Source organism: Syzygium oleosum, unplaced genomic scaffold, assembly GCF_021117445.2.
Source record: "Syzygium oleosum isolate NSW1041296 unplaced genomic scaffold, Sole_v2.1 Sole_v2.31, whole genome shotgun sequence".
NCBI classification, from domain to species: domain Eukaryota; kingdom Viridiplantae; phylum Streptophyta; class Magnoliopsida; order Myrtales; family Myrtaceae; genus Syzygium; species Syzygium oleosum.
Genome location: NW_026607515.1, coordinates 2,454,312 through 2,466,327, shown reverse-complemented (window position 1 = coordinate 2,466,327; position 12,016 = coordinate 2,454,312). Strand labels below are relative to the sequence as shown.

Sequence of the window (12,016 nt, the reverse complement as noted above, 5' to 3'; positions counted from 1 at the left end):
AAAAAATTTGTCAAATTGCATTTGCATTTGCCCAAGAGATTTTGGGGCCTGAAAGGGTTTTGGCAATGGTGAACCAAACACACTAATTGCCAAATTGTCAAAAGGTTTAGGACCAAAATTGACCAAATTAAAAAGTTTAGAACTGAATTGGTATCGTACAATAAATTTAGGACCTTTTTGGTAATTTCCTCCACTATGTGAGTTATTGAGTGTAACTAAGGATTGAGAAAAACAGATAGTATTTGAGTGTTCGAATATGGTTATAATTTCCATTGAGTCGTTTGATATATAGTGAAATTTTATACTTTTTTTCTTGGGGAAAAGTGTTAGAAAAGTCTTAAACCTTTTACATTGGTGCCAATTTAGTCCTAAACCTTTTTCTGGTGCTAATTCAGTCCTAAACCTTTTGTCTTTGTGCCAATTTAGTCCTTCCGATAATTTTGGCAGATTTTGTTGACGTGGACACCGATCGGCCTATGTGACACCGCCGACGATGACGCGGACAACATATTATTGATATTTTAATATTTTTCGATTTTTTTTATATATATTTTTCTTTTTTTTTATTCCCTTTCTTCTTCGTCCAGTTGGTTGCCAGACTGGCGATTGGCTAGAGGCCAGAGTCGGCGAACCTCGCCGACCTCTTGCGAGCCTCGCTCGGCTGGCCATTGGCGAGGGTGGCGAGGCTCAACCCTTGTCGAATGGTTATGAGGGCAGCCTTGCGCTGGGCTGGGCGAGGCTCGCCCTCGCCGGATCTGGCGAGGGTTGCCTCGTCGGCCATGGGGGAGGCCCGACCTTGCCAGATCTGGCGAGGTCGTGCCTCTCCCAGCCCAGCTTGAGGCCGCGCTCACGACCATCCGGCGAGGGCTTGAGCCTTGCTCTGGGCTGGGTGAGCCTCGCCAGCTATGAGGGGGGCTCGACCTTGCTAGATTCGGCGAGGTCGCGTCTCACCCAGCTTAACTCTAGGCCGCCCTCGCAGCCATCCGGCAAGAGCTTGAGCCTTGCACTGGGCTGGGCAAGGCTTGCCCTCGCCGGATCTAGCGAGGGTCGAGCCTCGCCGGCCATGGGTGAGGCCCGACCTTGCCAAATCCGGCAAGGGCGAGCCTCGCCATTGGCCAGCAGGGCTCGCCGGCCCTGGCTTCTAGTCGATTGCCGGACCGACGACTGGCTGGAGGAAGAAGAAAGGGAAAGAAAAAAATTTTAAAAATAAAAAAGTTCAAAAAATATTATTAAAAGTTATCCACGTTATTGCCGGCAATGCCACGTAGGCCGGCCGGCATTCACGTCAGCAAAATTCGGCTAAAATTAGCCGGAAGGACTGAATTGACACTAAAAAATAGTTTATGACTAAATTAGCACAAATGCAAAAAGTTTAAAACTTTTCTGACACTTTTCCCGTTTTTCATGTGACTGAGCCACATAAATCTAATATCCGATTTATTTCCTCATTTTGCTTATTTTATTATTCAATTGCTTGTTCTAATGACCGCCAATGGAAATTGTACATTTTGTTGGGTACGTCAATGGGTCAAAATATCATTTGAACTAAAGGAAAGGAAATTGTACCGCAAATTTCAAAAGACTTAAGAAAATGAACTTGTCACTTGAACAAAAGGGTACATTTTTTTCCACCCAAACGATAGTATAGATTGAATTTGGTGCCCGAAATTATCACGTAAATGGGGTGGGGGTGGGTGGGTTTCTTTTGAGATTTAATTATTTCCAAAGAGTCGATTTGGACTGAACATGGAGTCCAAAATAAAATATATAATCCAACTAGAAAACGGAGAAAATAGTTTGGTCCGTCCCATCATTTGTGATTTTCATAATATGATTGCACCTACAAATAATTCAAACAAGTATTTCGCGTGTTCTTGGTTCCCCAATGCGGTCATTTTTGCAGGGAGACGATGCTTGCAGTCATCGTAAATGATAATAGCCCTTTATTTTCACGAGGAGAAAATTATTGTACCTTGACTTGATACGAGAAGCAAGAATCTCCAAAAGTATACCATAAAATTAACATCATAGGGGAACATAATCTTTTAGAGCTTTGAATCAAACATATCAAAACATCTATGTTTCGTCTCTTGTTGCCTTGCTAGAGCTATGAGTTTATGCATCACGCCTTCCCGCCATTTTCTCAATGAAAAGAAGTTATGCGATATATGCGTTTTTGGTGCTTTCTTCAAACGCCATCAAACGACGAGTCGTGTAGAGGACCTTAGCATTTCTAAATATGCTCCACGTGCGGCTTCTCCAAAATTATTAATATAGTTGCGACTCCATCACCTTTCTTCTTGCTTTTGTCTTTTTTCTTCTGTAAAAAAGAAAGTCACTCTTAATATAGATGTGACTTTGACCTCAATAAAATCCTAGTGACTACCACCACTTACTCGTTGAGTCTATTCACTTTGATCTCTCAAAATGGATTTACAAATACAATTATTCAGAAAATCCTACAAGATAGAAATGAGGGAAAATTCCAAATAAGGGTCTAAAGTGCCATAATTTTCTTAAATAAATGCCTGAAGTGAATATTATTTCAAATAAGGGCTTGAAGTGGTCATGGCATTTTAAAATAATGACCTGAAGTAGTCATGGCAATTTCAAATAAGGGTTTGACTCGCCGGCTAGCTAAATATTCCGGCTTGTCAGAGGCATTTTCGTCCAAAGATAATTTAAGTTTAATTAAATTAAAAATTAAAAAAATCTTTTAAAAAAAAAGGCACCAGGGCTGGCTGCTTTCCCCATGGCTGGCAGGGTCACCAGCACCTTAGCGATGGGCAGCAGCCACAGGCGGAGGGCCTTGATTTTTTGTTTTTTGTTTTTTTTTTTTAAGTTTTAGCCTTTTTTTTCTTGTCTTTTCTATGAAAAAAGGTTTAATTTTTTAACCTAAATTAATTAAGATTTCATATAAAAATTAGGATTTGGGTCAAAACGACGTTGTTCTAATGCTTTAGTTAACCTTAACGTAACATTGAAGAGATAAAATATTAGAAAAAACCTGAACACGCAATCCAATCCTGGGCGAAGCCCTCATGGGCCACTGGCAAGGGTTGCCTTACTCAGGTCCTCGCTAGCTGCGGGCGAGGCGGTACTCGCCCAGATTTGGCGAGGGTCGGCCTTGCCTATGACCAGCAAGGGTCGCTCGCCCTTGCTTGTGGGTTTCGAGGGCGGCCTCGCCCAAACCTCTCTGGGTATCATGGGTGGCTGGCCATCGCTTGAGATCGCCACCGACAAAAAGGGAAAAAATAGAAAAAGGAAAAAGAGAGAGTAAATGATGAAAATGCCCTTTCGGACCATTCTTTGAGACTGACATAGCCACTTCCCGCTCTTATTTGAAACAAGATCCATTTTAAGCCCTTATTTGAGAAAATGTGAGTACTTCATGCCTTATTTGGAATTTTTCCTAGAAATGAGGTCTCATATTTTTCCAAAACAATCTTCCAAGTACATAATAATGATCGATGTTAGAAGACCCGTTTCTCCTAAAAATTTAAGTAGTTGTAAAATGGGTCAACAACGTATTTATAAAATATGACTTAACAATCACGAAATAACACTTTCTTGTCATTTATTTTGCTTTGTAAATGAACAAAACATTTTTCCCACCTAAAAGAAGGGGGCGAAACATTCTAATTTCACACACTATCAATAAAGGAGAGAGCCAAAATTCAATAAGTGAATTTCTAATTGAACACGTCCATCTTCCAAGTGGATTTCCATTTCAACATAATATTCATCAAAATTTTCCTAAAACACATGAATTCAAGGTCCGGGTTTTACCTGGGTTGTGATTCTGTTTCAGCCAGATAAAGGCATTGAACCAAACTGTTCGAGTTTCGGGAAAAAACCGACCTGACCCATTGACACCCAAAATCGGCATTACTTATTCTCTCCCGAAAACATGACCCATACTATTAAGATTTGTATTTTGTCAAGCTAGCTTTGAAAATTTTGCATCCAATCTCAATTGTGTATGAACCATGATAGATAGTTTAGTAAAAACAAAATTAGAAAAAAAAAAGGGCAAATTTATCAAATGTACCTTCTCATGGAGACAAGAATTGCTGCCACCAAGAGAGAACTGGAATCTAAAAAATTGAAGCAGGGACCCTTCAAAAGTTTGAGCTGTGATATTTGGCAAATGGCAATCAAGCTGAAGCAGCCACAGGGCAACTCTCCCTTGGCATGTGATTGGTGATGACTGAGAATGATAGCATTTGCGGATCACCCACTTCATACATGCCAAGCGAGAGATGCCCTCTGACTAATTTAGCTTGTACACGACCTCAAAGTTACTGCCACTTTCCTCTCGAGCAATGCACTCACCACCTGGAATTTGAACTCGCTTTGTGCAAATGATGAATTTGGGCTCTTGGAGGGGGTCGGTTTATATGCCAATTTGAAGGCCCTTAGCGTATGCTCTTGGATATCCAATTCACATCTTTATACCATTCTCCACTTCCTTTCTTTATATAGCAATGCTATCCAGATTCTCTCTGTGTTTGTGCGCTCGCGCGTGTTTGAGAAGTGGAAAAAAGCAGCTGCTCTTCAAAAAGAAAAAATTGTCCAAAAAAGTACTAAACCTATTGCAAGTCACAAACCTTTTAATCGCGCCAATTGAGTCCTAAACTTTTTTACGTTTTGTCAATTGAGTTCATCCGACCAATTTTGACTGAAAATTGCCGACATAGACGTGACACGGCCGGCGTTGACGTGAACAAGTTTTAATAATTGTGTCCATCCATCCAATCCAGTCACAAAACTTTTAATTGTGCCAATTAAGTCCTAAATCTTTTCACATTTTGCTAATTGAGTCTACAAGCTAATTTTGGCCGAAAATCGCTGACGTAAACACTTTTTAATAATTGTGTGTATCCAGCCAATTCAGTCACAAACCTTTTAATTGTGCCAATTGAGTTCTAAACATTCTCACATTTTGCCAATTGAGTCTACTGGCCAATTTTGACCGGAAATCGTTGACATGGACAATTTTTAACAATATTTTAATATTTTAGAGTTTTTATTAAATTTTTATTTTTCCTTTATTTTTCTTTTCTTCTCTTTTCCTTCTTTACTTGCTTTTTTTCTTCTTTTTTTCGTTTTCTTTTCTCTTCTTTTCTTCTTTTCTTTTTCCCACCGCTTGCCTTAGGCAAAGGCTACCTTTGGGTGAGGGACGCCCAGGCCTGGGTCGGCGAGGCAAACCCTTGCTTGAGGCCAGCAAAGGCCACCCTCGCCAGCCTAGGCTCGAGCGTCTCTCGCCTGAGATCGCCAACCTTTGCCGACCATCGACGAGGCTTGGTGATGGCCGACGGATGGAAAAAGGGAAAAAGAAAAAAAATAAAAGGAAAACAAGAAAAAAAAGCAAAAATAAAAAATTTGATAAATATTAAATATTAAAAAAATTATCTACGTCAACACTGGACGTGCCACGTTGGATGACTTGCATCCACGTCAGCAATTTCTAGCCAAAATTGACAGGATGGACTCAATTAGCAAAATATGAAAAGGTTTATGACTTAATTGACACAATTAAAAGGTTTGTGATTGAATTGGATGGATGGACACAATTATTAAAAATTGTTCATGTTAGTGCCGATCATGTCATGATTGCAGGCGACTGTTGCCGGGGTTGCACGACCCCAGCGACGAGGCCTGAGGTCGCGCGACCCAAGCGGCCGTCACTTGGGTGGTCATGCGACCTCGTCAGCCCCTCGCTGGCCCGATCTAGCCTAGTCGGCCGCATTCACGCAAAGAAGATGAACAGTCATAACTACGGGCAAAACCAAAAAATTAGAGAATAGGTGATGATAGTTTGGGAAGAAAAAAATTTAGTTTCAGCATTTGGCCTAATGCTTGTCCCTACTAGCATTGGGCTTTCAGCTTTCCCAAGGTTAACATTTAGCCGGAAGTCCCTTGGGAAGGTTTGCTAAATACGTCAGCATTTCCCCAAGGGGCTTTAGAGGCCGAAAGTACATTGGGAAAGCTTAATCAAACGCACCCTTAATTGGCAAAACGTGAAAATGTTTAGGACTCAATTGATACAATTAAAAGGTTTAAGACCGAATTGACAAAAGACTAATAACTTTAGGACTTTTTGGACAAAATTTCCCTTCAAATACGTGTGAACATATATATCATTAATAAGTGTGGAGGTGGCCTCACACAAGCATATATTCACACAAAGATATTCTCTGAGTCAAATGTACTTATGGCATTGACTTAACGGTTGTGGGTGGAACCACATTCAGTAGACAATTGGCAGAACGGGAGTATAAAAGGAATAACAAGCATAAAAAAAAAAAAATCAAGAGCGAATGTCATGATTCCAACCCCGCCCGACACTCTGAAATCATGTTAGATCAATCGTTATTCTCAAACAATTTAAGTCGTTAAGGAACAGGCCAACAATGTATCTATAGCATACGAGTCGACGTTTTTGTTTTTTGTTTTTGTTATTTTTCATTTCATCGGTAGGAGACACCGGTCGGAGAATGTTAATAAATTTTTCCGTTTTCTCAAATACTATTATCAATCCCTATGGAAAAAAGACTCAAGTGGAAGATCGGTCTCAAAATCTACAAGAATCTGTCAAATGAGAAATTGAGCTAGTGGCTCATCAGCAAGTCGTCCACCTGATGCTATAATCTGGTCAGCCGATGGTTGATTTCAACTCTTATTCGAAAGCTGGTTTTGCGAAAAGCACCACAAGCAAGAGTTCATTTGCAACTTACACTTGTTACTCCATTTTATGATTCAACGTGCTGTGGTTTCTAACGATCATCACACTGTCGAAGAAAATCCATTTCACTCCAGAAGAAATTTAGTTTTGCTCCTAAATCAACACAAAAGCATTCGGTTAAGTAATCATATAGCAACTTCGCGAATTAACAAAAGAACGTTTCGGCCCTGTAATGGGCCGTCTTTAAAAAATCAAATGAGCCCAAAATGAGAATCCACATTGATTGCCATGTGCCCAATGTACAGAGGGTCGTTCCATTTATCAGCTCTGTCCCATATAGTCTCATTATTGTTTTTTTTTTTAGTCCGGGCAATGAGGAACCGGCGACACGTCTGCACCCGTCATTATTAGAGGAAGAGTCGCAGTTATCTCATTATGTTAGTTTAGTCTAGATTATGGAACAAAAAAATTGGTGATTTCTCACGGATCTCTTAATATCAAAAGAGATGCCTCGTCCTTAACCATCTCACCAGAGTAGCTAGACTTACTGCGATGTACAAATCTTTCATCCCGGACATCTTCACGATTTCAAAATCTACTAGAATCTCGGTTCTAATTTCATCTGGGTTATGTTTCTATTTAGAAAAAAAGATATTGGACCGAACTGTGTAGGCTTCGAGAAAAAAACCGACCCGGCTAATCGACACCCAAAGTTGGCATTACTTATTTAAGGTTTGATGGAACAATTTTGCATCCAATGTCAATTGTGTCTGGAGCATAATAGAGTAACTAGTAAACGCAAAATTAGAAAGAAAAAAAAAGGGGGGGTGGGGGGATTATCAAATGCACCTTCTTAGGAAAACAAGAATTGCTGCCACCAAGAGAGACCCTTGAAAGATATGAGCAGTGATGTTAGACAAAAGCTTAATTAAGCTGAAACAGTCACAGGGTAATTCTCCTTTGGCATGTGAATGGTGATGACTGAGAATAATGGCATTTGGATCCCTTCCATTTCATACATGCCAACCGAGAGATGCCCTATCACTAATTTAGCTTCTATATGACCTCAAACCCCGACACCACTTTCCTCTCTCGCAATGTGCTCACCACCTGAAGCTTGAAATGGCTTTGTCCATATGATGAATTTTGGCTCTTGAAGGGGGTCGGTTTATATGCCATTTGAAGCCCCTTAGCATATGCTCTTTGATATACCTGAGGGCAAAACAAACATAAAAAAGAGGGAATTCTTTCAGCAATTCACATCTTTATACCTCTCTCTACATCATGTCTTCATAAAGCAATGCTATGTGCCTCTGTGTGTGTGTGTGTGAAGTGGAAAGAAGCAGCTGCTCCTCATATACATATGTGAACATACACAGACCATTATTAGGTGTGGAGGTGACCTTACTCAAGCATATATTCACCCCCACAATGTTCTCTTTCCTTTTGTTACACAAAGTCGAATGAAATTACAGCATATCACTTAACCGTTGTCAGCGGAATCACATTAGCGAGATAACAGCCGTAACAGGAAGAAGAGACTGAATAACATGAATAACAAGTGTGGAGGTGGCCTTCCTCAAGCATATATTCACCTGACAATGTTGTCTGTCCTTTTGTTGCACAAAAGTCGAATGTATCTACAGCGTATCACTTAACGGTTGTCGGCCGAATCACATTAGCGAGAGAACCGTCGAAACACGAGAAATAGACTTAATAACATAACTAAGAAGCGTAAGGAAATTGAAAGGGGAATGGCAAAATTCGAATCCCAGTCTTATGCTTTGAACATTGTCAAACAAACCGTTTTTCCCAAAAATTCAAACTATTAGGCAACGAGCAGATGATGTACTTATAGCATATGACTCCGATCGGTGAGAGAAAACAGACCGAGAGTGCTCATAAGTTCTTCTACTATCAAATCCTATGAAAAAAGAATCGAGTGGAAGCTCGATCTCAAAATCTAAAAATTTGTCAAATGGCAAATCGAGCTCAGTTAATTCTAGACTCATCCGCAAGTTGTCCATCTGATTAGCCGATGGTTGATTTCAACTTCGATTTGATAGTTGGCTTTGGGAGAAGGTGCTATGGTTTCTAACTATAATCACGGTGCTGAAGCAAACCCATTTCACTCCTATAAGAACTAGTTTTGCCCCCAAATCGACATAATCCATTGGCTTAGTAATAGGCCCGGACCAAGTCTGCTAACAAGAGAACGTTTCGGGCCCCGTAATGGGCCGTCTTCCGAAATCAAATGAGCCCAAAACGAAAATCCACATTGATTGCCATGTGCCCAAATGTACAAGGGTCGGTCCACTTATTAGCTCTGTGGCACGTACTCTCATCAAATTTCTTCTCGCAATCCACCCTACTTAATCTAAGATTTCTGAGACAGAGGTGATTTCTCATGAATCTCTTGATCTCAAAACAGATGCCTCATCCTCGACCATCTCATTGGAGTAGCTAAACTTACTATGTTGTATGAATTTTTCATCCCAGACGTCATCATGGCGTCGTGCACAAATCCATCATAGTAAATTATGTAACATCTATGTACTTCCCAAGACTCACCTGCAATTAATTTCGATAAGATTCATGAGATTGTAAGCACCAATTAAAATCCAAGGAGAAGATCAGAAATTTTCTCACGTTTTTTATAGAAGGAAAAAGAGGCCAACACCGCCAAATTCGGTCCATGTCGGATATGCCCTCGACTCTCTATGTGCTTCTACGACCGTCCAAAATTGCTTACCTAAATCACCTTTTAAATGAACGGATATTACACGCTAAAATCGCCGCCACAAAAATTAAAAAAATCTTGGCTTTATCGAAACAGTGCTAAGCGGAATCTTAATCGTAGTGGCGCATTTACTCTTGTCATCTCCCTCTCATTTGTCCAATTTCATGCCTTTTGACAGGGGGAAAAGAAAGTAATGATTGAGATAATTGAATTCGAAAAATTCTCCTAATGCTCGAGAGACGTCGAGGAATATCACGGTTTTGTGGTCGAGCATTGGCCCGACTACGACATATCTCGCGTTTGAATCACTGCATCTTCTATTCAAAGTAATTTCGAAACGCTCGACTGTCACCTTAGGGAATTCGTCGAGGATTGTAATCCAACTTACATGGGTAAATATTGGCCAATGGTGAGGATTATTAGGGAGGAATGGTCCTGTATTCATACTATAAAATCAAAATGAAGATTAGAAATGTTGAGGATGGAGATGAAGGTATTTGTCGACAAAGCCGCACGAAGTGGATACGTCATTATTGGTGAGAAGGGCAAGGAAGATGTTTAAAGTCAATTTCAGCTGCCCCAGAAAGGAAAAAGTTAGTGGATGAGTACCATTCAATGCATCAACTGTGTTCCCCGTGCATCAATGGTGGTATGCTTTGTCTACAAGTTTGTTTTTTTTTAAGAGTGGACCAACAATTTCAATGCCGTTACATATGTATGAATAACAATCTGGGTAAGGAGAAAATATTTCATATATCAACCGTGAAGTTGAAATGTTACAAAATTAACCGGTCACATTGTAATTGCAAATAGCACAATACCATCGATCGAGCCAAAAGAATTGGCATGATCGAGAAAACCTAGTCAGGGTGTTTCTTTTTTATTTAGTGGGAAAAAGATCCTATTTCATCCAAAAAACCATCTTAAAGAAACTTTATCCGATAAACTCCTTTTAGTCCCGAGAATTTCGTGGTTAGAACCTTTCTTCACTAGAAAAACAACTTAGTTATTACGACCCTCATTTTCTCATCCATAGGGGGTGAGTGCAGAGACATGGCTTAAAATTTTGGCCGTTGGCTAATTGGGAATTTAAGGCTTTATTTTGAATAACCGAGAGCTCGAGATTATACAAAATCCCAATAAATCCCAACGTGGAATTCACGCGTCGGCTATCCGAGGAGGGCTCCCCGCGAAGTATTCGTTCATTTGCCATGTGTCGTTCTCAACACCGGAATTGCACTGATAACTGACAACCAATTCAAGACCTAATCGAGGGTTTTCTTAAAATCTTTAAGTCCTCAATTGTTGAACTGCAACAATACTTTTGGTTGTGTTTTTGTACCATATCGTTCGCCGTGTAAGAAAGGGAAACACTAGCCCAAAACCATGATTTGGGTGCTACGGAGACATCCCAACGAACCAGCGGTTCGTAGGCGTTAAACAGAAACATACAAATATGGTCGTTTTCTTGCTTCGCTAAAAGATCACTCGCTTGAGTAAAAGAGAAACCTAAGACTTTACATGATTATGATTATTATATGTTGATCCAAGATAGTTTAGACATGTCGCACACGTTAGACGAACATTTACACCATAGTTAATTACATAATTGGCATAATCAGCAGGTTGAAGCATCCAGCTCCGGAGCATCCTTCTGACGGTTCCTCAAGAAATTAGTCTGACAAAAGGAGAAACGCTTAAAGGGGAGGACGATCAAGAACATGAACTAGCAAGCTCATCATCAGATGTATACGCGTCTCATCATTCAAATAGGTGTAACAGTCCCTGTTGGTGAATTATTACAGCACAACTATATACTTTTATGTACACATATCATGGAGCTTCTCTACATTTTTTTCCCCAGAAAATGATCAAATCCTACCCTTTCAAGCTACAACCTCTCATATGCGTTTCAGCATCGCGTGTGTAAGGAAAAAAACACACAAAAAAGGAGAGAAAAGCTAATTAAAACCACAAAATTCAAGAAGAGAAACAGCTACTCTGGCTCTGTTTGAGGACACCATGCACGTCCCTCTCGCTCTGTCAACTCATCAAGAGCTTCCTCGTCTTCTTGGTGGGGGTTATCTTGATGACCAAGCCCGGGAAGACGTCGTCCGGGTCGTGGATATGCGGGTTCCGCTCGACGATGTACGGGTCGCCGCACTTGTCGCTGATGGTGTGGAGGGTCTCTCCGTCGCCGACCACATATATCTCGTCGCACGGCCGGTCCAGGAGCTGATTGCCCCTGAGGCTATACGATCGATCGTCGTGATCGCCGCCGGTTACTATTCTATTGGCGTCGTTGCTCTCTCTATTCGAAGCCACCAAGATTAGGGTTATGAGGAAGATAGCGCACAAGGATGAGGCGGCGTCGGCTAACGCTATGGTGGCTCTAAGGGTGTTCTTGTTTGAGGAGGAAGAAGGAGAAGGAGAAGGAGAAGGAGCCATAGTCGTGTGAGGAAGGAAGGAGAGAGAGGGAGACTTGAGTTGGGGTTTTGATATGGAAAAAGAAGGGAATATACGGTGTTTGCTTTGGTATTGTTTAGCTTTTCGTTTAGATAGGATTTAGGGAAGTGGGCATGGTTATA

At 40.8% G+C, this 12,016-nt stretch overlaps 1 protein-coding gene across 1 annotated transcript; it reads right to left on the bottom strand.

Moving 5' to 3' along the window:
* Positions 1-11,150: 11,150 nt before the first annotated feature.
* Positions 11,151-12,016, bottom strand: LOC115683099 (uncharacterized). Its single transcript, XM_030607524.2, has one exon. It carries the CDS (start codon positions 11,874-11,876, stop codon positions 11,472-11,474), a length of 405 nt encoding a protein of 134 aa, XP_030463384.1. The 5' UTR covers positions 11,877-12,016; the 3' UTR covers positions 11,151-11,471.

Bases quoted from the DNA above. Each gene is read 5' to 3' on its own strand.
- LOC115683099 (XM_030607524.2), bottom strand. From the start codon at position 11,876: ATGGCTCCTTCTCCTTCTCCTTCTCCTTCTTCCTCCTCAAACAAGAAC.